The sequence below is a fragment of the Callithrix jacchus genome, chromosome 6, assembly GCF_049354715.1.
Source record: "Callithrix jacchus isolate 240 chromosome 6, calJac240_pri, whole genome shotgun sequence".
Lineage (NCBI taxonomy): Eukaryota > Metazoa > Chordata > Mammalia > Primates > Cebidae > Callithrix > Callithrix jacchus.
This window is the reverse complement of record NC_133507.1, coordinates 36,377,014-36,404,395: the sequence shown is the minus strand read 5'-3', so window position 1 is coordinate 36,404,395 and position 27,382 is coordinate 36,377,014. Positions and strand designations below refer to the sequence as shown.

The 27,382-nt window shown below is 44.1% G+C and overlaps 2 protein-coding genes across 25 annotated transcripts in view; one reads left to right on the top strand and one right to left on the bottom strand.

Annotated features, from left to right (window-relative positions):
* Positions 1-24,082, bottom strand: part of SAP130 (Sin3A associated protein 130) — an 81,813-nt gene extending 57,731 nt beyond the window's left edge. For 8 of the 24 annotated variants that reach the window (XM_035304112.3, XM_008998558.5, XM_035304114.3 and 5 more), the window contains exons 1-7: positions 23,929-24,082; positions 22,186-22,303; positions 13,764-13,999; positions 12,471-12,629; positions 10,900-11,011; positions 9,327-9,451; positions 6,148-6,272 (exon numbers count right to left, since the gene is read on the bottom strand). In XM_035304112.3, the coding sequence (XP_035160003.1) occupies positions 6,148-6,272; positions 9,327-9,451; positions 10,900-11,011; positions 12,471-12,629; positions 13,764-13,999; positions 22,186-22,297 (869 nt within the window). In that variant the 5' untranslated portion in view covers positions 22,298-22,303; positions 23,929-24,082. Of the gene's footprint in view, positions 1-6,147; positions 6,273-9,326; positions 9,452-10,899; positions 11,012-12,470; positions 12,630-13,763; positions 14,000-22,185; positions 22,304-23,093; positions 23,308-23,928 lie in introns of those variants that run through there. The other 16 variants (XM_035304109.3, XM_002749228.5, XM_035304110.3 and 13 more) reach the window with 2 other exon arrangements.
* On the top strand, positions 23,479-26,479 carry LOC108592339 (uncharacterized). Its single transcript, XM_078375625.1, has 4 exons — positions 23,479-23,508; positions 23,555-24,316; positions 24,413-24,438; positions 26,208-26,479. The coding sequence occupies exons 1-4, from the start codon at positions 23,479-23,481 to the stop codon at positions 26,221-26,223; spliced, it is 834 nt and encodes a 277-aa protein (XP_078231751.1). The 3' UTR covers positions 26,224-26,479.
* Positions 26,480-27,382: the final 903 nt, after the last annotated feature.

Here is a 27,382-nt window from a genome sequence, read left to right as displayed (position 1 = left end):
GCAGAACTGCCAAAGGTAGGGATAACCAAACAGGAACTCAGGAGCCAATGAAGGAAGGATTTCTTTCTTTACCCCACTTAAAAAAAAAAAAAAAAAAGAGAGAGATAAGAGTATCTACTAAGTTCTCACTATGTTGCTCAGGCTGGTCTTGAACTCCTGGGCTCAGACAATCCTCCTGCCCCAGCCTCCCAAAGTGCTAGGATTACAGACATGAGCTACCATGCCCAGCCTGAAGAGAGAATTTCTGGGGCTACAATTTTAGGGATAAAATACAGCAATGAAGTATAATGCTCCAAAATGAGGAGCACACATTGACAGAGAAAACCGAAATTGTTTGTGTAACAGTGGGAGTGGAGCTGGCAGTGAAGCAGTATCTGGACCAGTTTCAAGGGTTAAAAAGCAAAGGATCTAGGGTTAAACTAAGAATCACACAAATACAGATAAGCCCCATCTGTGGAGAACAGTGTGAGGGGGACCCAGGGAAGAGAGGCTTTGCCATTTTAAGTGGTCTCTTTTCCCTGACAGGAGTAAAGTAATGGCCAACAAAATTCAAACACAGGACACTGAGTCATTTGGAAAATTTCTCCAAACTTGGTATATAGTCCAGGCTACAACAAGAACCAATTACAAACAGGGGATCCAGAATAAAGTCAATCCAATGAAAGATGAATACTCAGAAAGGAACCAACACAGGATCTATTGAAAGATGCTAAAACACAAAAGGTGGAATGAAACACACTAGAAGTGCTTTCACTAGGCAGATGAACACTGTACCAAGAATTTAAAAACTTAATGAAGTAACTGCTTCTATTAAATGAAAACACAAAGCAAAGACATAACAACTCACTGGAAATGATGAGAAGAACAGAAGACAAAATATATGGGCAGGGCTCAAGAGAGAAACAGAAGACAACTGCTCAGCAGTTTCAGGAATGAAGGCAAAATTAGAAGTGGAACATGAGAGGCAATGCTGAAAATCAGTCAAGGATAGAGAAGACTATGAAAGCAACATTAAAGGGAACAGTTAAAAAAATTACATAATAGTGCAAAAAGATTTAACACATAATTAGGTGCTTCTCTCATAAAACGGAATAGAAGAAATACATAAACATGTATCTGGCCAGGAGTGGTGGCTCATGCCTGTACTTTGGGTGGCTGGGGCAGGCAGATCACCTTGAGGTCAGGAGTTCAAGACCAACCTGGCCAACATGGCAAAACCCTATCTCTACTAAAAATACAAAAATTAGCTGGGGAGTGGTAGTGTATGCCTGTAATCCCAGCTACTTGGAAGGCTGTGGAGGAAGAATCGCTTGATTGCTTGAATGGTGGTGGGGGGATATGGCAGGATGGGGCAAGGGTGTGGCAGGCGGCGGATGTTGCAGTGAGTGGAGATCACACCACTACACACCAGCTTAGGTGACAGAGCAAGACTCGGTCTCAAAAAAATAAAAAGATGTAACAAAAACTGTTCATAAATATGTTCATAAATACAGTGTTTTTGTTTTTGTTTAGAGATGGGGTCTCACTCTGTCACCCAAGCTGGAGTGCAGTGGTGCAATCTCAGCTCACTGCAACCTCCACCTCCCGGGTTCAAGTGATTCTCCCACCTCATCCTCCTGAAGAGCTGGGATTACAGGCATCTGGCCCCACTCCCAGCTGACAGACAGGGTTTCAACATGTTGGCCAGGCTGGTCTCAAACTCCTGACCTCAAGTGATCCACCTGCCTCAGCCTCCCAGAGTGCTGGGATTATATGCATGAGCCACTGCGCCTGGCCAATAAATACAGTTTTATGCTCCTGATTGCAAAGGCACACCATATTTAGAACAAAACCAAAAATAACGATCATTACAAAATACATGCTATTGAATTTGCTGAAATTCAACGAAAAATAATCAGGCAATGAGACAAAAAGACCAAGGCCTTTGTAAGGGGTTAAAAAAAAAAATCAGGCTCTGTGCAGTAACATCCAGATCTAGAAGACAGGGAAAAACTACCCATCAAGTAATAATGGAAAGAATATAGAAACAACAAAAAAACTCAATCAGCCAAACTATTGCCTAACCTTAAATGGGAAATGATTCTCAACAGTAAATTTTCAAAATGTTGGTGCTTTAAGATACGCCTTTTCTGAAGTAATAGAAAATAAACTTCATTTAACCAAGTAATGACTGAAAAGACAAGGGTCAAAGAACTACAGATTGAATGTATTTATAGCAGAAAAATTAAGATATTACTTAGATTTTTCTGGAATTTTACTTTTTTTTCTATACCTTGAACCAATTTCATTATCACTGGTTTATCTGGCCCCTTTGAGAGTTTGGTAGAATTCTATGACAACAAGGCTGGGTATGGTGGCTCACACCTATAATCCCAGCACTTTGGGAGGCTGAGGCAGGTGGATTGCTTTAGCCCAGGAGTTTGACAACAGCCTGGGCAGCAGAGGGAGGCGCTGTCTCTATAAAACATTTTAACATTAGCCAGGCATGGTGGCATGTGCCTATTGTCCCAGCTTTGGGAGGTTGAGGTAGGAGGATCACTTGGGCCTGGAAGGTCAAGGTTGCAGCCATGATCGAGCCACTGCACTCCAGCCTTCTCTCAAAAAAGATTTCTATGAAACCAGCTGGACCTGGTGCTTTTGTGAGAGATAGTGCCTAAATTTTTTTTCTATTTCTTCTATGGAAATTGGTCTGCTGAAAATTTCTATCTGCAGAATTCAAAAAAGTTAGACATTAGGAATTTATTGTAATTAAAGATATAAAGAGAAAAATTATCTGATTAGGGTTTTCGTCTGTTTAATTCACTACTTGTAGTATATTGCTAGTATCATATGAGTGAATGCTAAAAATGCATTCAACAAAATTCAATATCCAGTTTTTTATTAAAACATTCAACACAATGGAAAAGATACTTTGACAATATGATTAAAAATAAAAAGCCTACCCCTAGTTTTCATCATACAGTTGTCCCTCCGTATCCATAGGTGCCACATCTGTGGATTTAATGAAGCATGGATTGAAAATATTTAAGGGGGAAAATAATTCCCCCAAATTCCAAAAGGCAAAACTTGAGTTAGCTGAGCACCAAGTACTACACTGAATCCACATGAATGAAGTGATGTGTAGGCATCGTAATAGGCACTGTAAGTAAGCCTGATGATTTAGAGTACAAGGGAGGAGGTGCGTAGGTTATATGCAAATACTATGCTACTTTATATGAAGGAACTTGAGCATCCTGGGATTTCAGCATCTGCAGGGGTTCCTGAAGCTAAGATCCCATAGATAGAGATGACTGTATACCCATTTGCACCTTGTGAATTTCCTCATACCATCTGAATATATTAACTTCTATAAAGTTAAAATGAGCAACAACAAATAGTCAATTTTATGTTGGGTAGTTTTGTCTCTTTGTACCTCAGGCAACATATTTATTAATAACTGCCACAGAGTAAACTATCCCATTTATGGAAGAGAGAACAAAGGATCAGGGGCGTTGAAAACCTGCTTAATGTCACACAGATAGATAATGGAGCTAATAGCTAAAGGTAAGTTCCAGGCACTGGTTCATTTAAACATAATTTTCTTCAGAGTTCTGTTCTAGGTCCTCTTCTCACTCTCTAGTACCCTTGGAGAGACACCTGAGGCTTTCATCGTGGCCCATGCACTGATCACTCCTAAACTCATTAGCTCCAGCACAGACGTCTCTTCAAGCACACACTGACAACAGCCACTTGGTTGTTGCACAGATAAACTCAGCATCTCAAAGCTCAAGTTTTCTAAAAACTGCTTTCCTTCCCTTGTTTTCCTTTTCATTTACAAGGACAAATAAGGAGGAAACCAAAGAGGCATTTCCGATTCCTCTTTCTTCCTTGCCATTCTGCTCTACTTCTAGCTGACAGTCAGGTCCTAGTGGTGCCCCACTAGCTTCTAACAGTTCCTTTCTCCATGCCCACTATTCTTGCTTTGATTCAGTAAATTCCTTCTTGTTTGCGCTACTGCCAAAGGCTCCCTTCCCTCCATATACCAATGGCAAGAATCAACTGCCCTCCCCAACTTCCCCATAATATGACTTAAAGATCATAAGGAAAAACACCATGATGTCATCCCTGATTGTGCCACTCAAAAAACGCCTTTAAGATCATCCCTCATCATCAACCAGACTTTATCCCTGTATGGCTCTGCAAATCTTGGTTTCTTTTTGTTTTTTTTTAGAGACAGGATCTTACTATGTTGCCCAGGCTAGAAAGTAGTGGCACCATCATACCTCACAGTGATCTCAAACTCCTGGGCTCAAATGATCCTCCCATTTCAGCCTCCAAGTACCTAGAGCTATAGGTACATGCCACCACACTTATCTTTTTTTTAAGAAATGGGATCTTGGTATGTTACTGAGGCTGGTCTTGAACTCCTGGCCTCAAGCGATCTTCCCACGCTGGCTTCCAAAAGCACTGGGGTTACAGGCATGAGCTACTGCAACCAGCCTAAACCCTTTTCCTTTTTTTTGGTGGGGGAGGGTGGAGATGAGGTCTCACTCTGTCACCCCAACTGGAATGCAGTGACACAATCACAGCTCACTGTAGCCTCAGCCTCTGGGGCTCAAGCAATCATCCCACCTCAGCCTCCCATGTAGCTGGGACTAGAGGTACACACCACCATGCCTGGCTACTTTTTTATTTTTTATACAGATGGAATTTCCCTATGTTGCCCAGGCTGGTCTCAAACTTCTGGACTCAAGTGATCCTCCTGCCTCAGCCCCCCAAAGTGCTAAGATTACAGGCACGAGCAACTATATCTTGCCATCACAACCTTAAAATGCCTATCAAAGTATAAAATTCCTCTTCCAAACCTCCCACTCTCTCCCATACTGTTAGATATATAGACCAACTAGCACTGGCAAATAATCCTGACTCTGCTTCTCCTCACCCATCACCCCAGAGCCCCCACCCCATGCCCCAGTGATTCCTCAGAAAAATCTTCTTTTTTTTAAGTCAGTCAAATTTAGGAGTGGGGGGCTGTATACCAACTTTAGTGACACTAATGTTAATAAGTTCTGATAACCCACTACCATCGGACCAGCCAGAAATCTTCTTGACTCTATCCTTCAAAATCTACCCAGGGCCAGGCGTGGCAGTTCATGCCTATAATCCCAGCACTTAGGAAGACGGGAGGATCTCTTGAGTCCAAGAGTTCGCAGCCAACCTGGGCAACAAAGTGAGAGCCTGTCTCTACAAAAAAATTAAAAAATTAGTTAGGCGTGGTGGCACACATCTGGAGTTCCAGCTACTTGGGAGGCTGAAGCAAAAGCATCACTTGAGCCTGAGAGCTTGAAGCTGCAGTGAGTCATGACTGTGCCACTGCACTCCGGCCTGGGAGATAGAGCGAGACTCTATCTCCAAAAAATAATAATAGTTTACCCAGACTCTAACCAGGTCTTTCTGGATCCATCTTCATCTCTCCTAGATGCCGGCCATACCTTTCTACATCTCTGCCTCTAACTTTGTCTCTCCATAGCTTATTCTATCTAGCAACCAGGCCGAGCCAACTGAAACTTCAGATCATTGTGTTGCTCTGCTGAAAACTTTGCTAAGGCTTCCCATCATGCCCCAGCCAAGTCCATGTTCTTAGCATGGTTTTTAAGGGCCTATGTGATCTGGAGACCCTGCTACTTCCCCTAAACTCTTGCCACCTAGGCCTAATTCCTGCTCCTTGTAAACGGCAAACACAATTCTGTCTCAGAGCCTTTGTAATTACTGTTCTCAAAGCCTAGACTGCTCTTCTCTCAGATAACCATACAGCTCATTTATTTTCTGCTCAAATGTATTGTTATCAACAAAGCCCTCTTCTACCACATTATATGAAATGGTAAATCCCTTGCACCACCCACCCTATTACTCCCTTTACCCTTATTTTTTTCCAAGGCACTTTTCACTATCTACAAAGTCACATATTTATTGTGGCTCCAGTCCCTAAAAACAGAAACTCTTGTGTGAGCAGAAATTTCTTTGTTCACAGCTTTAGCCCCAGGATTTAGAGCACTATATAAACCATTAAAAAAAACCCCACTCAATATTCACTTAAATGAATGAATAAAGGAAAAAAGAATAAAGGAGGATGGCAGGAAGGCTCAAACTTCATACTCCCGTGTATACCTAAGTGCTGAATCAGTAGCATGTGCTGCTGTCGTAGTGATGACTGGAGACTGGGCTCTGGTGGCTGAGACAGTTGCTACCACAGCAGGAGGGATGGCATTGGAGGTGGTCACAGGTGGCCGAGACTACCAAAAGAGAAAAAACAGTTCATTTAAAACAAAAATAAAATGAAATATAGGAAGCCAAATACTAAATGTGTGTAATTTGAAACTTGAGCCTACAGATAAGTATATTTCTGTTCAAGTAAAAATAAATTCTCACCATTCCAATTAAGGAATTCTCTTTTCAGATAGGTTGTTATAAGACCAAGAGACAAGCTGGGTGTGGTAGCTCATGCCTGTAATCCCAGCACTTTGGGAGGCCGAGGCGGGTGGATCACCTGAGGTCAGGAATTCGAGACCAGCCTGGCTAACATGGTGAAATCCCATTTCTACTAAAATCAAACAAAAAAAATCAGCTAGGCGTGGTGGTGTGTGTCTGTAATCCCGTAATCTCAGCTACTCGGGAGGCTGAGGCAGGAGAATCGCTGGAACCCGGAAGGTGGAGGTTGCAGTCACGCCATTGTACTCTAGCTTGGGCAACAAGAGCAAAACTCTGTCTCAAAAAAAAAAAATAAAAATTTAAATTAAAAAAAAAAAAAAAAGACCAGCCGGGCATGGTGGCTCAAGCCTGTAATCCCAGCACTTTGGGAGGCTGAGGTGGGCGGATTGCCTGAGGTCAGGAGTTCATGACCAGCCTGATCAACATGGAGAAACCCCATCTCTACTAAAAATACAAAAAACTAGCTGGGCGTGGTGGTGCATAGCTCTAATCCCAGCTACTTAGGAGGCTGAGGTGAGAGAACTGCTGAACCCAAGAGGCAGAGGTAGCAGTGAGCTGAGATCATGCCATTGCACTCCAGCCTGGGCAACAAGAGCAAAACACCATCTCAAAAAACAAAACAAAACAAAACAAAACTCCGAATCATCAAAAATATCCCTTACTAAGATAACTTTAAAAACTGTTTTGAGGCCAGGCTTGGTGGCTCACGCCTGTAATCCAAGCACTTTGGAAGACAAGGCAGGCGGATCACCTGAGGTTGGGAGTTCAAGACCAGCCTGACCAACATGGTGAAACCCATCTTTAAAAAAAACAAAAAACCAAACAAACACAAAGAAAAGTGTTTTGAAAAAATAAAACCCATTTTGACTGAACAGTGCACAAGTCTCTACTGTGCAAATATGATCGGAGTCAAAATTCTGCCCTACTATTGGTACCACTGGGATCTCACCCTTCAATCTAGGGTTGCCAAAGGTCTGCTGTTGGTCTTGGTGTAAACGTTTTACACTGCCATCCAACCTAGCCCTCTCCAACCCAGCACCTTCCACAGAGGGCCTACTGTCTCTCAGGCCATCTACGTTTGTGAGTATAAGGCCAACTCAGGGTAACAGTATTCTTTTCTAGGTAACAGTTCAGGGTGCCCACATGCTTTCTGTATGTTTTCATGTGGACAGAGTGCCCTTATCACATTTACGTGTGGAATGTTCCTCTGAAAAATAAGCTCCACACGGGCTTCATCCACTTATCCACCATTATTTTTCAAATCACCTGAGCTCTGATTCTTCCCTCACTCTTAACCTTGAAACCTGCATCTAAACCAAGCTTTACCCATTCCTCATCCTTGCTTTTCATCTGTAGCCCTTTTACCTGCTGCTCCTACCATGTGCAGCTGCATGTCTCACAATAGAGCTACTGCACCAGCTTCCTCACTCGGGAGCTCCCTCTTGGTCCTCAACCTCCTCGATCCCTTCATATATATCATGTGTACTACTGGAGGCCTAATCCTCCTCTGACTGTGTTTTCTTGGCCAGCAAGTTCTTTTATTTTATCCTGAAAGCTGTAGGCTAAACAGATACTACCTAGTGTCATAATCAATACTCTTCCTATCTTAAACCCAGCTGTTTCACACATCTGTCCCCTGAAAGTGGACAGTGCTTAAGGGTACAGACCTCCTGTATGTGATTCAGCTAGATTATTATTATTACTGTGTGAGATGGAGTCTCACTCTGTCCCCCAAGTTGGAGTGTAGTGGCACAATCTTGACTCAATGCAACCTCTGCCTCTTGGGCTCAAGCGATTCTCCCACCTCAGCCTCCTGAGTAGCTGGGATTACAGGTACACACCATCATGCCTGGCTAATGTTTTTGTATTTTAGTGGAGATGGGGTTTCACCATGTTGTCCAGGGTGGTTTCAAACTCCTAAGCCTAGGCAATCAGCCTCCCAAAGTGCTGGAACTTCAAGCATGAGCCACTGACTGGCCTAATCTCATCATTCAACAACAATTACTTCAATGATACACAGAGCCATTGTGTTAAAAAAACAAAAACGATCTTTGGCCAGCCACGGTGGCTCACACCTGTAATCCCAGCACTTTAGAAGGCCGAGGCAGGCAGATGACTTGAGGTTAAGAGTTCAAGACCAGCCTGGCCAACATGATAAAACCCTGTCTCTACTAAATGCAAAAATTAGCTGGGCATAGTGGCACAAGCCTGTAATCCCAAATACTTGGGAGGCTGAAGCAGGAGAATCACTTGAACCCGGGAGGCAGAGGTTGCAGTGAGCTGGTATCACACCACTGCACTTCAGCCTGGGCAAGAGTGAGACTCTGTCTCAAAAAAACACATAAATACAGTATATAGTTTATACTCCATAACCTAGAGAACCCAATTTACAGATACTGTATTTCCTGCAAATACATTATACTTCAATAGAAATGAGGCCATAGATTTCCTTGAAAGAAAGCTGAAAGGCATGAACCATCTTGTTGAAATAAACATACATATATGCATAACTTTCAGGAATCCACAGACCCCCGCTATCCAAATTAAAATCCCTCAATCCTAGTTGGCCTTTACTACTTGCTGTCTACAACCATCACCCCCTTCCTTGCCACTGTTCATTTTCCCCTTCTCTTCCTCTTAACTCTCTGCATCCTCATTAGCACAGCCTTTCCAACACGAGGCCTTCCCACCACCTCTCTTCTGTGTTCTTACAGCCTGCCACATGACACTGTGCACCTTTCAAATTTCCCTATGCCTTGGCAACTAGATGGAAAGTCCCTGAGGTCAAGATGTGCCCAGTGCCTGGCAGAGTGAATAACTCCAATGAGGCCCTTAATGCACCCCAGGCTCTGACGTACCTGGATTGGTTGGTGAATAATGTGCTGTACTGCTGGCTGAGCAGCAGCAGCATTTGGCAGCTGCGAGGTCGGCCTCAGGACTGTGGTTACTTTAGAACTGGACATCACGGCGGCAGCAGCTGCACCTGAAAAAAAAGTAGTATTTATTACATTTATTCTAGTTATATTCCCTAGGAAAATCATCAAAACAATTCCTAAAATTCAGATAGCATTTCCATACTGAGCTTCAGCGCATACATGAAGTATGGCATGTATACTTCCCATTTAATCACAGAGAAAATGAAGAAAATATGTATTCAGGAGATTTAGTAATAATTTACATTGCCTCTTCAAAGACAATCTTAAGTGAAACTAGCTGCTGCTTTCTGTTTCTGTTGTGTTACTGCAAGTGCACACAGTGGTAAAGCACACAGTGAACAGCAGTGTGAAGCCACTGCCTCAGCTCTGACAAAGGCTTGAGCACTTTGCCTACCGTGTTTGTTCATTAGAACCGATGTCAACATTGCGAAAGGGACACATTATGAACCCTAACCTTAACCCTAACCCTACCCTGCAGTTTTGACCCTGCAGACCCCTATAAGGGCCTGTGAACCATATTTGGAGAACCACTGTGTTAAGATATAACCAAGCAAACCTGGTCTTGTGTTTGCTAACTTGATGTTGCCAACAATCTCCAATTGTTTTACACTCTCCAATAAAAAGTAGTAATTTCTAGTCAAAACTCATTTATTACCTTACAGAACTTAAGGTTAAAAATAAATTAATCTTAGCCAGTGTGGTGGCTCACATCTGTAGTCCTAGCCACTCAGGAGGCTAAAGGGGTAAGATCACTTGTGCCTGAGAAGTTTGAGACCAGCTTGGGTAACACAGTAAGACTTGTCTCAATATTTGTGACTAGTAAAAATGAGGACTATGCGCAGTCTAATAATAACAAAAACCATGTTGAGATTACCATAGCTTGGGGAGTTCCTCAATATAAAGGAAAATTTTAGACCGTATTAAACATCCTAATTTCGTAAGTATACACACCTGTAAAGCAACTATAATGAGCGCATATTATACCATGCTAAAAACATGTATTGCTCCAAGTTTATTTCTACTGTCTTGCAATTCTTTTTTCTTTTTCTCGAGACAGGTTCTTGCTCTGTCACCCAGGCTGGAGTGCAGCAGCACAATCCCAACTCATTTCAACCTCTGCCTTTGGGGCTCAAGCCACCCTCCCATCTAAGCCTCCTGAGTAGCTGGGATTATAGACACATGCCACCACATCTGGCTAATTTTTTATATTTTTGTAGAGACAGGGTTTTGCCATGTTGCCCAGGCTGGTCTCAAACTCTGGACTCAAGTGAATCTCCCACCTAAGCCTCCCAAAGTGTTGGGTTTATAGGCATGAACCACAGTGCCCAGCCTTTTTTTCTTTTGAAATAAAAGGGATTTACTTGGTTCAGGTTCTGCAGACTGTTGTCCTACAACTTTAACAAGCTGATTCTAGATACATTCTATGTTATATATTTTACCAGATAAATACCTGCTACTGCATTTCAAGAGTTTGAACAAAACCCACAGCCTTTACCTCGAGGTAAATGAGAAGCTCCAATGTGAAGAGGGGGCCCAGGAGCATTGCTGCGGATGATAGACATCTGTACATTTGTAGTCATGATGTGATGCAGGTTACTGGGATGTCCCTGAAAGACAGAGGATAGAATGTTATTTTCACATGTTTGGTCTTAGCCATTGCCTCTAGGAAGTCACTTGCCTCCAAATGTGCGTCAGGTTGTTCCTTTTAGATAGTGAGTATCCCAAGGGAAAGGGCTAAGGTCATTTAGCTTGAGATACTTTTATAAGCTATACTGTATAACAGGCATGTGAGAAGTATGAGGACCCAGCTGCTGCAGGCCCAAATAATAACAGGTAACATACTTTGATACCTACTTTTAGAAACTCTCATCTGCAATATTAGCTTTCACACTTGTTTTCTCTATCCTGGACAAATGCTTATTTTTTCCCATTCTCACTATTTCCTTTACGTACTGCTGCACCCATCCGTTCTTTAAGCTTTGTGGTTGCTAAGTAAATGTCAGCTAGCATCCAACAGGTGCTCCCCTACCAGTTCTTCAGCTCAACCCTGAAATGTCCCTTAAATTCTCCCAAACCACAGTGGTCAGTGCTTCTCAGCTAAGGGTTCTGGTACTTCTGAGAGTACTCAGCAGTATGACAAAAGGAAAAAACACTGTACACCTCTTTGGGACATAAATTTTTCTTGAAAATGTGAAGGTAAAGTTTTTAGATTTAGTTTTTTTCCCAGGTAAGGAATTTAAAATATTTAATAAAAAGCACACAGCAGAGTAGGATTGCAAAATTTCACAAAAAAACCTTAAAACAGGAGACTTCAAAATAAATGTTTGCAACTAAGGCTGGGTGTGGTGGCTCACGCCTGTAATCCCAGCACTTGAGAGGCCAAGGCAGGTGGATCACCTGAGGTCAGGAGTTGGAGACCAGCCTGACCAACATGGCGAAACTCTGTCTCTACTAAAATACAAAAATTAGCCAGGCATAGTGGTGCACACCTGTAATCCCAGCTACTCAGGAGGCTGAGGTGAGGGAATTGCTTGAACACAGGAGGTAGACGTTACAGTGAGCCAAGATCGTGCCGTTGCACTCCAGCCTATGATAGAAAGAGACTCTGTCTCAAAAAAAAAAAAAAAAAGTTTGCAACTGGAGATCTGCTTGAGGTAACCTACCAGTATCCCATGAGATGCACATCTGTGCTCCTCAGAGAAACCACAGAGAAGCACTGACCACCACTACTCCTAGGAGGCTGTTCTTGACACTAAAACCAAACACAAACTGGACTCCAGACTCCTCAAGGACACAGACTATTGTACCTAGATTTACATATCACACTGAGGGTCGAACCGAGCATACAGTAGCTGCTCAATAAATCCTGGCTAAATGACCACTATGGATACTGGCTCTACTCCCTTCGGTTATCCTTCTCTCTCAAACCTACTATTTTCCCTTGCAGGTATTGGTGACTGTTTAATTTTTTATTACTGTGCCTAATGTACTGCTAGCATTCAATAAATCATGATCAACAGTTTGGCATTTCAGTTTGAAAATCAGCAAATTAAAAGGAAGAAAAACCTGTTGTCCACTGATTGTTGCCACAGGAATGGCTGAAGCTTGAGGGATGCTACTCTCCATGGTAACGGTAACCTGCCCTGGAACCTTGGGGGGAAGTGACAGGGTAGAAGGTGGAGCAGGAGCAATGGGACGGCTAGGCATGGTGGGCTTCGGGGGTGGCTGCAAAGAGAAAACCACACAAAACATATCAATGGCCTCATACTGGTAATGCGTTTCAATCCACATTAAGAGTACACAAATCAAATGTGGAGAGTGGCAGGAAAGATGCTACAAGCTTTACACATTTTATCTATTTGTATCACAGTGCTTCCATTGAAGTACTAGCATTTTTATTTCACGAATGAAGAAACATACAAAGCAAGGCTAACTAACTCGTTTAAAGCCATGCACACAGTTAAGTAGAACTGGGAATAAAGCCCAGAGTTGCATGGCTCACAGCCCACACCCTTTCTTCTACATGATGTTGCCTCCCAAGTTTGGGTGGATTAAACAAAACTCCCAGTAACTGAAACATAACTCCAAGGTAATGCATAGGCAATATTCTCAGAAACCCCCAAATCAACCAGTTATTAAAACAAACATTAAAGAAGAGTGCCACTCCAGTTGGCCCCATGGTACTGGGTTATCATAACTCATTAACATTAGTGTCATCTGGACACAATGGCTCACGCCTGTAATCCCAGCACTCTGGGAGGCCAAGGCGGGCAGATCACTTGAGGCCAGGAGTTCAAGACGAGCCTGGCCAACATGGTGAAATACTGTCTCTACTAAAAATACAAAAATTAGCTGGGCACAGTGGCACCCACCTGCAATCCCAGTTACTTGGGAGGCTGAGGCAAGAGAACTACTTGAACCCAGGCAGTGGAGGTTAGTGAGCTGAGATCACATCACTGCACTCTAGCCTGGATGACAGAGAAAGACTCCGTCTCAAAAACAAAACGAAAAACATTAGAGTCATTAAGCTCCCACTGCGGAATCTGACTGGCTTAAAAAAAAAAAAGAAGGTCCCTCTCCAAGATTTTATCTAACTTAACATGCCAGTAAGTTGAATAATATCAATATCAGTATCAAAATGGTAACAGCAAAGATCCTGTGATGCCAACTGCTCAGCAGCACAAGACAAGGCACTGCAGAAAATCAGGGCTAGGCGACAGAGAAAAGCTGAACTCACAGGCCCTAAAGAAAATATGAAATATGATCCTAAGATACAGCCTAAGATTTTGGGCAAATTGTTACAAACATTAGCCAGTCTTTAGCTCTGGTTCAGTATGAAGTTTTAACCCTCTCCATTACCTTCATGAGTCCCTCCGAAAATGAAAGTGGCACTGCTGGCGTCAGGTGTGCTGGCGGGGCTGTCACCGCAACAGGTGTGGCTGATGCAACAGCATGGTGTGTGGACAACATCTGCACCTGTGGATAGGGCCTTACCACAACAGGCTCTTGCTTCTCTTCCCGGGACTGGAGGGAGCTGCTAGAACTCATGTGCTCCCTGGCACTGACTTCAGAATCTCGACCAGATTCATCATTGACTAGTAAAGACATTAAGAGTGAGACAGTATGTCACAGTCTCCCAAAGTAAGATTGCAGCACAGACCAGAGTGGCACCTAAAGTTAAATCTCAGGATTGACAATGTGACCATTTCCTTGTGATATTTTCTTAACAAGGCCAATTTGGGCACTGGATTCTCCTGATGGACTATAGACACAAAAGCCACAATTGTGTAATATAGAATTTATTCTGGATATTGTAGCTTTCATACCCTTACAAATAAACTAACTGAAAGTTAGCTAAAATGAGCTGAAATAGTTAAAAGTACAATACAGGATATGACAATTTCATTTAAAACATCTTCTTAAAATGTTATAGAAGCCTGACATTAAAAAGATATTTTATGCTGGCCAAAATGACAAAACCCCATCTCTACTAAAAATACCAAAAAAAAAAAACCCAAAAACCCACTTTTTTTGTAATCCCATCTACTTAGGAGGCTGAGGTGGGAGGATCGCCTGAGCCCAAAAGGCGGAGGTTGCAGTGAGCCAAGATTGCGTCATTACACTCTAGCCTGGGCGACAGAGGAAGACTCTGTCTAAAAATAAAAAATTTTAAAATATATGGCTGGTGCAGTGGCTTACACCTACAATCCTAACACTTTGAGAGGCCAAGGCAGGCAGATCCCTTGAACCCACGAGTTCAAGACCATCCTTGGCAATACAGCAAGACTCCGTCTCTGTAAAATATTCAAAAATTAAATGTGCATGGTGGCACGTACCTGTAATTCCATCTACTTTGGAGGCATAGGGAGAAGGATCACTTAACCTTGGGAGGTCAAGGCTGCAGTGAACCAAGCCATGATTGTGTTACCTGCACTCCAGCTTGGGTGAAACAGTGAGACTCTGTTTCAAAAAAAAAAAAAAAAAGAAAAGGTGGTAGGGGGCTGGGCACAGCAGCTCACACTTGTAATCCTAGCACTTTAGGAAGCCAAGGCGGGTGGATCATTTGAGGTCAGGAGTTCCAGACCAGCCTGACCAATATGGTGAAACCCTGTCTTTATGAAAAATACAAAGAAATTAGTCAGACGTGGTGGTACACGCCTGTAATCTAAGCTACGCGGGAAGTGGACACAGGAGAACTGCTTGAACCTGAGAGACAGAGGTTGCAGTGAGCTGAGATTGTGTCACTGCACTCCAGCCTGGGCAACAGAGCGAGACTCTGTCTCAAAAAAAGAAAAAAAGAAAAGATATTTTGAATACAATTTCTAACTTTAAGAACATGTAATTTTTCAAAACTGAGGGAAAAAGGAGAGATATTTTTCACTGTATGCTCTTTTTCTTTCGGAGTTTTGGATTACCAGAAGACGTATATCTATTTAAAAATTTTTAAATTTTTTCTTTTTAATCATTTTTTTGAGACAGGGTCTTGCTCTGTCTCCCAGGCTGGAACAGTGGTAGAATATCAGCTCACTACAGCTTCAAACTCCTGGACTCAAGTGGTCCTCTGCTTCAGCTGCCCAGGCAGCTAAGACTACAGGCACATGCCACCACGCCTGGCTAATTTTTACATTTTTTTTTTACAAAGAGCGGAGTTTTACTATGTTGCCCACTATGGTCTTGAATTCCTGAGATAAGTGTTCCTCCTGCCTCTGGCCTCCCAAGTGCTGGGATTACAGGTGTAAGCCACTGCACCTGGCCTATTTAAAAATTAAATTAAGTAATTTTTAAATACATAAGTATTTACTTATTTATTACATAAGTATTACTTATGTATTTAAAAATTAAGTGGATGCTAGGTACGGTGGCTCACACCTGTAATCCCAGCACTTTGGTGGGCTAAGGCAGGGAGACCAGTTGAGGCTAGGAGTTTGAGGCCAGCCTGGACAACATGGAGAAACCATGTTGTCTCTACTAATAATACAAAAAATAGCCAGGTGTGGTGGTGCACACCTGTCATCCCAGATAATCGGGAAGTTGAGGCATAAGAATCGCTTGAGCCTAGGAGGCGGAGGTTGGGAGATCCTGCCACTGCCCTCCAGCCTGGGGGACAAGAGCAAGACTCTGAGTCAAAAAAAATTAAGTGGAAAAAAAATCAGAGAATGAATAATAAAGTAATAAAGGAAGACCTTGTGAAAATATTAACTCATACTTTTCTATAATTTTTCCAAAATAATATTAACATTCTTTTTTTCTGAGCATTTACTTATGCAGAGAATTTAAATTATTTGAAATACCATAAAGAAAGTAAAGTTGCCCCCAGGCTTACCCCACAAAGGCACCAACACTTAAAAGTTCTGGCAACAGTTCCCTCCTCTTTTAAATTCTGGGTGGGTTTTTATTCATTTGAATTTTTTCCTTAAACTATGATCTTCATAAAGGTAAGTACACAAATGTTAGTTGTGCACTTTCATATGAAAGTTGGAATTTCATAAACTGAATATACCTAAGTAAATAGCACCCAGCTCAAGATAGAAAACATTATTAGTCCCCCAGAGATCCTTTGTTTGGCCCTATTCTAGTTACTGTCCTCCCAAGGAAACCAATCTCCTAACTTGTAACACTATAGATTAGTACTGTCTTGTTTTTGAACTTTATATAAACAGACTCATAACAAATACACTCAACTGTACTTTGCCTCTTTCACTGACAGGTATGTAATTCATCCACATTAGTGTACACAGCTGTAGCTCTTTCATTCTCAATGCTGTATATAGTACTACATGTGAGTAATGTACAAATTATCCATTTTACTCTTAAGAGACATTTTAAATAGTTTTCATTTTTTTCCTATTTTGAATAATGCTAATAATATTCTTGTACATGTCTTTTGATGAACCTATGTACCATTTCTACGCAATATATGCCTAGGAGTGGAACTACTGAGTAGAGAATACTGCATCATTCACAAGGTGAAATGGAGCCAGGCGCAGTGGCTCACGCCTATTATCCCAGCACTTTGGAGGCTGAGGCAGGCAGATCACCTGAGGGCAGGAGTTCAAGACTAGCTCTGCCTGTCTCTACAAAAATACAAAAATTAGCCAGGCATGATGTCTGGTGCCTATAATCCCACCTGCTCGGAAGGCTGAGGCGGAAGAATCACTTGAACCTGGGAGGCAGGGGTTACAGTGAGCCGAGATTGTGCCATAGCACTCCAGTCTGGGAGAAAGAGCAAGACTCTCCTCTCAAAAATAGGAAAAAAAAAGGTAAAATGAGAAACTACTGTATAGTTGTACAACAGCTTTTAAAAATCACTGTATCATTAATGGTCTTTTAGGTTATTTCCAAATTTTTGCTTTTAGCAACAACCTTGTCTAGTGATCTCTTCAGGAAAAAAATTTCTAAAAGTACAAGTGCTAGATGAAAAGACTGATATACATTTTCTTTTTTGCTATATATTAACTTTTCTCCCAGGTGATTAAAACCTCTTTATCGCTGGGCATGGTGGCTCACACCTGCAATCCCAGCACTTTGGGAGGCTGAGGTGGGTGCCTCACCTGAGGTCAGGAGTTTGAGACCAGCCTGGCCAACATAGTGAAACCCTGTCTCTACTAAAGACACAAAAAATTAGTTGGGTGTGGTGGGAGGCACCTGTAATCCCAGCTATTAGGGAGGCTAAGGCAGGAGAATCACTTGAACCTGGGGGTGGGGAGGAAGTTGCAGTGAGCTGAGATTGTGCCATTGCACTCCAGCCTGGGTAACAAGAGTGAAATTCCACCTCAAAAATAAAAACCTTTTTACTGAGGAATAGATTACAAAGAGTAACATCACTGTTTTACAAGAAAAGTTCAGTAATATTTTTATGAATATCCTCAGTAACACCATAGAGCAGAATGGTTGGGTAAAATGGTTAAGCACATTTTTAACTTTGCCAAAGTACTTTCCAAAGCAGTTGTAGCACTGTCTGTTCCCATTAGCAGTACACAAGAGTTCTAGCTGCTCCTCTTCCTTACTCATGTTTGATATAAAGCCATTCTAGTGGGTTGTGGTACGTGTCTCACTGTAGTTTTATTTAGCATTTCCGTGATGACTAGTAATGTTCAACATCTTTTTATGTGATCACAGCCCATTCATATATATCTTCTTTAGTGAAGTGCGTTTATCTTTCGTCCATTTTAATTAATTAGCTTTACTGAGGTACGACTTACATATAAAATTCGCTAACTCTTTGTGTAACATTAGATAAATGTTCACAAAAGTATACAGTGGTATAACACAATCATGATACAGATCATTTCCTGTTACTCCAACAAGTTCATTCATACCCCTTTGTAGTCAATTCCCTCCCTCCCACCTCTATTCCCTAGAAACCACTGATGTGCTTTCTGTCACTATGGTGTAGTCTTTTCTGGAATTTCATATCATAGAATTACATCATCTATAGTCCTATGTATCTGGATTCTTTCCTTAGTGTAATATTTCTGAGGTTTATCCATAATGTTGTGAGTATTGGTAGTCTGATCTTTTTTTTTTTTGCCAAGTAGCATTCCACTGCAGGGATGGACACACTACAATTTACTTATCCAGTCACTGGCTGATACACATTTGGACTTCTCCCCTGTTGTGGCTATTATTAATAAAGCTTCTATGAACATGTGAGTAAAGTCCTTGTATAAACATACATTTTCATTTACCTTTGATAAATACCTGTGGAATGAGATTGCTCAGTGATGTGGTAAGTATATATTTAATAAGATATTGCCAAATTGTTTCTTGAAGTGGCTAGGCCATTTTGTATTCCCAACAATAAAGTATGAGTTCTATTGTGCCACAACCATACCATACCAACACTTGGTATTCTCAGTCTTTGTAATTTACTTTCTACTTGATGTGCAGTAGTTTCTCACAGTGGTTTTAACTTGCACTGCCCTGAGGATTAATAAACATCTTTTCATGAGCTTCTTTGGTACTCATCTAGCTCTACTATTTTCTTGTTTTAAAAAAAATCAGGTGCTTTGTCTTTTTACTGAGTTATGAGTTCTTATTTTTTTCCTAGAGACAGGATCTTACTCTGTCACCCAGGCTGGGGTGCAGTGGTACAATCTCAGGTCACTGCAACCTCCACTTCCCAGGCTCAAGTGATCCTCCCATTTCAGCCTCTCAAGTGGCTGGTACTATAGGTGTGAGCCATCACACCTGGCTAATTTTGTTGTTGTTGTTGAGACTTGCCCAGGTTGAAGTGCAGTAGCATAATCTCGGCTCACTGCAACCTCCGCCTCCCAAGTGATTGTACTACCTCAGCCTCCTAAGTAGCTGGGATTACAGACACCCACCACCATGCCCAGCTGGTGTATTTTGTATTTGTAGTAGAGATGAGGTTTCACCATGTTGGCCAGGCTGATCTCGAACTCCTGGCTTCAGGTGATCTGCCTACCTCTGCTTCCCAAAGTGCTGAGATTACAGGCATGAACCACTGTGAAATTAGCCTGGCCCCAGCTAAATTTTGTATTTTTTGTAGAAATGGGGTTTTACCATGTTGCCCATGCTAATCTCAAACTCCTGAGCTCAAAGTGATCTACCTGCCTCAGCCTCCCAAGGTGCTAGGATAACAGGCACAAGCCAGCGCGCCCAGCCTTTATATTCCCCTATAATGATGTTGTGATCTTCCAGTACTACTTTACTGAAAAGACTCATTTCCCTACTGAATTACTTATGCACTTTTATAAAAAATCAATTGGCTATATATGTCTGGTTCTATTTCTAGATCCTCTACCTTAGTTGTTGTGGAAGATAGAGTCTTCTGCTATTCTAGAGAGTAATTTTCTTCTAGAGAAAGTAATATCTTAAGTTGAAACTTGAAAGAAGCAGGGATTAGCCAAATGAGTCAGTATATGGAAAGGAAGAAGGAAGACTATGATAAAAGGAAAAGAATGTGCAAAGTCCCAATATCATGAAATGGGGAACTTTTTAATCATTTATTTAGAAATATGAGTAGATACCATCGAGAAGGAGTCATAAAGTAGCTTAAAATCATTTCAAGTCTAAAGAGAACTTAAATAAATTTGTAACAGAAACTAAGTTCGTAGCCACACAAGTGGCTCATGCCTGTAATCCCAGAATTGTGGGGTCTAGCTAGGAGCATTCCCTGAGGCCAGGAGTTTGAGAGAAGTGTGGTCAACATAGCAAGACCCACCTCCATTGGAAAAAAAAAAAAAACCTAAGTTGGCAGGAGAAAGGCAAAATAATAGGAAATGAGGCTGAAACATTAAACAAGGGCCATGGTTCATAAGAAAACTGTGTCCAGCACAGTGGCTCACATCTGTGATCCTAACACTTTGGGAGGCTGAGAAGGGAGGATTGCTTGAGTCCAGGAGTTTGAGACCAGCTTGAGCAACATGGTGAGATCCCTGCTTTACAAAAAAATTTAAAATGAGCTAAACATGCAGCTGGGTACGGTGGCTCATGCCTGCAATCCCAGTACTTTGGAAGGCCAAAGAGGGAGGATCACTTGAGGTCAGGAGTTCCAGATCAGTCTGGCCAACATGGTAAAACCCTGTCTCTACTAAAAATACAAAAAAAAAAAATTAGCTGGGCATGGTGGTGCATGTTTGTAATCCCAGCTACCTGGAGGCTGAGGCATGAGAATCGCCTCATCGGCAGAGGTTGCAGTGAGCTGAGATTATGCCACTGCACTCCAGCCTGGGCCACAGAGTGACACTCTGTCTCAAAAATAATTAAAAATAAAATAAAATAAAACTAGATGGATTGAGGCTGCAGTGAGCTGTGATTATGGCACTGTACTCCCATTTGAGTGACAGAGATTTTGCTGCAAAAAAAAAAAAAAAGCCTCAGCTACTGGTTTGAGCAATGCGTAGACAGTAGTCTCATTTACCAAAAGAAACACCAGAATCAAGTGGGGAAGAAAAAGGAATAGAAAAGAGTTTAACTTTGCAATGTCATATTTTTACCTAATACATAGAGAAGGCCGGGCGCAGTGGCTCACACCTATAATCCCAGCACTTTGGGAGGCCGAGGCGGGTGGATCACGAGATCAAGAGATCGAGACCATCCTGGTCAACAAGGTGAAACCCCGTCTCTACTAAAAATACAAAAATGAGCTGGGCATGGTGGTGCGCGCCTATAGTCCCAGCTACTTGGGAAGCTGAGGCAGGAGAATTGCTCGAACCCAGAAGGTGGAGGTTGCAGTGAGCTGAGATCATGCCATTGCATTCCAGTCTGGGTAACAACAGCAAAACTCCGCCTCAAAAAAAAAAAATACATAGAGAAAAAGAGTTTACAAAGAAATTCCTCAACTTCAGCACTGCTTCCTGGACTGGATACTTCTCTGTTGTGGGGGGCTTCCCATTACCTTGTAGGATGTTAAGCAGTATCCCTGGCCTCTAGCTATCAGATGCCAACAGCTTTCTAGTTGTGACAACCAAACTATCTTTAGGTATTGCCAAGTATTCCCTGGAGGAAAAATCACCTCCCAAACATCACTGTCACTGAGAACCCCTGATTTATACCACTCAAAGGGCATAAGACTAAAAACTAAGTTGTATCTATGTATACACAACCAGCCCGCTGTATCCATGAGCTCCCTGATGTGGATTCGACTTTGGATTCAGGGAGAAAAAAAAACATGGCTGCATCTGTACTAAACACATGCAGACTTTTTCCCTTATTATTCCCTCAACAATAAAGTATAACAACTATTTATATAGAATTTATGTTGTAGTAGGTATAACAAGTAATCTAGAGATGATTTAAAGTATACTGGAGAATAGGTATAGGTAATATGCAAACATTATACCATTTTACATCAGAGTTGAGCCTTGTGGAATCTGGTATCTGAGGTGGGTCCTGGAACCAATCCCCCACAGATGCCATAGGAAAACCATATATCCTTTGTTTTCCACTTCTTTTCCTAGATAATAAACTCATAAAATGTAAGATCTGTTCCTTAAACACCTCTGGGCTCCCTCACAGCACTAATGCTATACTCCCGGACATTAATTAAATAAAAATACATTAATCCATTTCAAAAATAGTTCTTACAGGCATGCTTTACTATAAGCTACATGTATACTCTAGTACATGTGAACAAAGTGGTTAAAACAGGAAGAAAAAAAGCCTTGTTTAAATTAGAATAGCGATATACCCTTTCTTCAAATTCAATAAACAAGAATTTACTAAAATCCTAGAAAGAATCTGCTAATTTTTAAGTGAGAAAAATGGCAATATTCTTAAAGCAGGAAGAAATACATTAGAACATTACACATCTCACCTGTAGCAGCTGGGTTTATCAATCCAGCAGAACCACTGTTTGCAATCTGAGACGGGGCCTGGCTCAGCCCAGTGGAAGGGGCTCCTAACCGAGGAAACTGTTGAGAACTCATTTCCACCTGTAGTACATAGTTAAATGGTTATTACAAGATTCTGAGATCTGAATCAATATTGAGAAATTAAAGCATCTTTAGTATCTATGAGGTAGTCCCTTGGAAAAGCAAATGCTGCATCATTTATTTTAAAACAATGACTTGAGATCAATACAAATGCAGACATTACCTAAACTACCTAAGTTTTTTAAACGACATCGTTTACATGGCGCTGGCAGGTACTATGACCCTCCACAAATACTTGTGGATTGCTATGCTAAAAAAATCACCATTGAATCCAGCACAACAGTCACATGACAGGTATTACCACAATGTATGTGTATTTCTCTGTAAAGTTTTATGGAAAATGGCATGTCACTTTGAAACACTCAAGCCTCAAACCAAGGTGAACAGAATTCTGATTAGTATGTCATAGGAACATTCGGAGGGAGATACCCAGCCCTAAGAAAGGATCGGATATCTAACATCCAGATCTGATGCAAAAGGAATTCTCCAATGCTTTTCTTCAAAGGCCTCCATTTACGGATTTCCTTTTATCTTTCATAGACCCCTCCACAGAGCCAGAGGACCCAAAATCTTCTCCATCTTCTCTAAAATCGCCCCCCACTTTTCCCTCAGGAGCCAAGCTCCGCCGATCTCCCGATTCGCCCGCAACCCCACCCCACCGCGAAGCCCCCGCTGAGATCAGAGGACACCGGTTTCCAGACACCTCGGAGTGTGAGACCCCCGTCTCCGGGGTGGGGATTTGGACGGGCGATCTGGGTAGCCCCACAAGACGAGCACCGTGCCTCTTTACCTGTAGCCGCCGCCCGCCGCCCGCACCGCCCGCTTCTATCTCGCCGGCCTGGGGGTGCCGCGGAGGGCCCATCTCGGCGGCCACGCTGCGCTCGGGGAGCGTCGGGAGGGATCGCGGCGGCGACGCCCGAGCCCGCCGCTGTCCAGCCCCGCTGGCCCCACTCACCCCCGCCACCCGGCCGCCGCTCCGCTCGCAGTCCTCTTCCCCCGAACCTGCCCCAGCCTCCCCCGCCCGCCCATTGGCCCCACGCCCGGCGCGTCACTGGAGGCCCAGGACCAATCTACAGCGACCTGCTCGTTCTGATCCCGCCCCACCCTCCCGCCGACCGCCAGCCAATCAGGCGCGAGCCTAGCCAGGGCAGCCCAAACCCCTCGAGGCTGAGCCAATGGCAGAGGAAGACAGGAGCCCCCGGCAAGCGGGGCGGGGAGCCGGGAGGCCCCGCCTCGGCCGGGGTCTGAAAGCGGCGGGCGCAGGGCCCGGATGTGGAGAGTCACTTTAAACTGCTCCAGGAGCCAAACTCCCTGGGCCGCCCGCCCGCCCGCGCTCCCCCGGTCGCTCTGCTTCCCAGCCAAGGCCCACGTCCGCCACGCCCCCATGCCCGGGTCAGCCCACCCCTCCCGGTGCCTCTCCCTTCCTCGCCACAAGACACCCAGCCCCTGTCGCCGGCCCAACCGCCGTGCACAGCTCACGAAAGAGCCGGGGTCCGAGTCACAGGAGACGAAGATCCTCTGCCCTTCCCCGGGGACGCGCAACGGGACGGACGGTGCAGCCCGGCTCGGCCGCCCCGCCCCCTCGTCTCCTCCCCTACACTCCCGGGCGCCCGTCCCGCCATTACCTGGGTGCTGCACCGAGTGGCCACCGCACCGCCTCGAGCTCGCTCCCGCGCGCTCTCCGTCTGCGGGGCCGACGTCCTCAAGCTTCGGACCCACAGCAGCCGCCGGGGCGCTACCACTCTGCCCCCCACCCCTCACTCCAGCGCCGCTGCTTCCGCCGCCGTAACGAGCCTCCCATCTATTGGCTGGTGTATTCCCCGCCCCCTACCGAGTCAGCCAATTGTTGGTGGTCGTGAGCGGGAGAGTGGACCGGCCCGCCCCTCCGACCCGCGGCGTCCTCTGGGAAATGTAGTCGCGGGGCCAGGAGGGCGGGCCGCGAAGAAGGTGGAGAGCGTCGGGGCGGGGCCGCAGGCGACCCGGCCAGCGCTACACACCCCTTTGCCGTCTCAAGTCAGTTCTGTCTTTTTTCTTGGCCGAGAGAAAAGACAGTGGATGCCACCCTGTGCCTCAACGAGCTGAGGGCATTGGGTTTCATTTTCCCCACAGGGAGGGGCGGCGCGGCGCGGGAAAGGGTAATGGAGGCCAACTGCAGCGGCCGAGGGGGCCGTGGGCCGCCCGGGTGTCATGACGGTGCCCGCCTCCCTAAGCCGCGAGTGGGACTCGGTGTCCCCACCGGAGGCCGCGATCCGCACAGCCTACGCGCGGCGGGAGCAGCCAGGCGCGGCGCGGGCGCGGCTCTATGGAAGCAGCTCTGTGGAAACAGGCCGGCGGGACGCCGGGCTCCGGGCGGCCCGGGCGCACCTGCGCGCGCTTTCCGCGTTATAAAGGACCTGAAGGGGGCAGTTTTATTTTGTCATTTTGTTTGGGGTTCAGGGTTGGAGTTTATGCACCTGTAGAAGTCTTAGCCATATCTGCTGAGGCCACATTTGCGTTTGATAAGAGATTAAGGCCCCCACTTCCCTTACCAGATGGTCATTTAGGCCTGGAGCTTTGTGGTTAGTTATGAAATAAATGGGGCTCAAAGCTCCTCTTCCTGTCATGCACAGCTGTGTAAGACAACTGCTTGGATAGAAGACAGTAGCTCCTGGCTATAGCCCAGGGATGAATCTCAGCTACTCCTCCCCTTCTAGCCACTTTCCTTTTTCATCTTCCTCCCTTCATTCTCAAACTTCTAAAAAGTGACTGCTGTGACACTTCAACCTCCTCTCTGCCTGGGCTGTCCTTTTCCCTGTTGTAGTTGCCACTTTTCTCAGACTGCTTCCCAAAAGTTGCCAACACCTACTCAACTTCAATCGCAGTGATCCTCGCTTAGATCTCTTCTTGTTTAGCTTACTGACCAGTAGTAATTCCTCCTCATACCTTCCCTTGGCCTCTAGAACCAGGCTGTCTTCTGCTTCTACTCCTGTCTCAAGCTCCATTATACCTCGTCTTTCTCATAAACACAGCATTCTTCAGGGTTCCAACGCTCTCATGCTATACTGGCCTCCTGAATGATTTAATGTATTCCCACAGTTTCAAATGTCATCCTTTTGTCTGTGTGTGTGTGTGTGTGTGTGTGTGTTTGAGACAGGGTCTCAGTTCAGCCCATGCTGAAGTGCAGTGGCATGATCGCAGCTCATTGCTGCCTTGACCTCCTAGGCTCAACTAACCTCTTGCCTCAGCCTCCTGAGTAGCCATGACTGCAGGCACATGCCACCACACCCTACTAGTTTAAATATATATATATATATTAGAGACAAGGTTTCATAATATGCCCAGGCTGGTCTCGAACGCCTAAGTTCAAGTGATCTGCCCACCTCAGCCTCCCAATGTGCTGGCATTATAGGCATGAGCCACTACATCCAGTCTCAGATACCATCTTTGAAAATGTTACACTGGGTGCGGTGGCTCATGCCTGTAATCCCAGTACTTTGGGAGGCTGAGGCGGGTGGATCACCTGAGGTCAAGAATTTGAGACCACCTTGACCAACATGGAGAAAGCCTGTCTCTACTAAAAGTACAAAATCAGCCAGATGTGATGGTACCTACCTGTAATTCCAGTAACTCAGGAGGCTGAGGCACGAGAATCGCTTGAACCTGTGAGGTGGAGGTTGCAGTGATAATAGTCCGTCTCTGAAACTAAGCCCCTCCTTGCTTGGGGACCCAAACCACCTTTGTAAGTCCAATGAAAGGCCATGAGAATAGGATTATGAGAGGGGCCGGAACTCTCCTAAAATGTGTTCAGTTTCTATAATCTTACTGCTCAGGAGTCATGTGGCCAGAGATCTCAGATTTATGACTTCCCCAGTTGCTCCTACAGATAACATCACTGTTGTAAAGATTTTTTTTTTTTTTTTTTTAGGTATCTTTCAGACTGATCCTACCTGTACTCATGACTCATGGCTCCACTGGTCTTGTGGTCCCATCCAGAGGCAGACTCAGCACATGAGGACTGTTTTCCACACCCTGATGATTTCATCCCCAACCAATCATAGCACTCATTCCCTATCCCCCTGCTCACCAAATTGTCCATAAAACTCTAAGCTCTGAGCCTTTGGGGAGACTGATTTGAGTGATAAGTCTGGTCTTCCATGTTGCCAACCTCCTGTCAATTAAACACTTTCTCTGCTGCAATGCCAAGGTCTCAGTGGATTACTTTTGTCTGTACAGTGGATAGGAAGAACCCATTGGGTGATTCAACACTTTGTTGAATTTTTTTCTCTTTTTTAAATGTGTGTGTGTGTGTGTGTGTGTGTGTGTTTAGAATTCAAGGGCAAACTGGTGGTAGTAGCCTGCAAGTTTTTATTGAACAGTACTGCTCCTTGTGGAGAAGGGCTAACACATAGGCAGTGTGCCCAGAGTCAGCCAGGTCATTACACTTTGGTGGACCACTTTACCACTGGATCCAGGTGGTTCTCACTCAGTCACTGCATGAGCAGTCTAATGATACTGACTCTCTGCAGTTGCCCTCTGTCCAAATATTCCCCTTGACTCAATTTCCTAGTCAGGGAAAGCCTAGTTTCTTCTAGGTCACTCATGTAACATAAGCATACCCTTACTTATCTCCAGCTAAGCTACACATGCTAAATGAGCTATACATAAAGGATGTGTTTCTTTTGAACTTGTCCATATTGATCGTTTTTATAACCTCCACCTGTTTATTACCCCAGGCAAACTCAGAGTCTTTCTCCTCCTGGTATCACATTCTGTACCACTGTCCCCACCCCAGCAGCACCTATGTTATGTGTGGCAGAAGACTCTGGGTTGGTGCCCCATGATCCCTGCCTGGTGTTCCTACCCTTGTGTAGGAATCAAGGCAAAGGGATCATTCCTTTGCCTTGAGTGTGGGTGAGACTTGTGACTTTCCACTAACCAGTGGCAAATGGCAGAGGTGGTGGGATGGCACTTCCTGTACTATGTTAACTTATAAACCCATGTGGTCTGTAGCAATGTTTTGGTCAAGGACAGACTGCATATATGACTAGTTTCATGAGATTATAATGGAGTTGGCTGCTGCTGACTGCTGGTTGTCCCTGG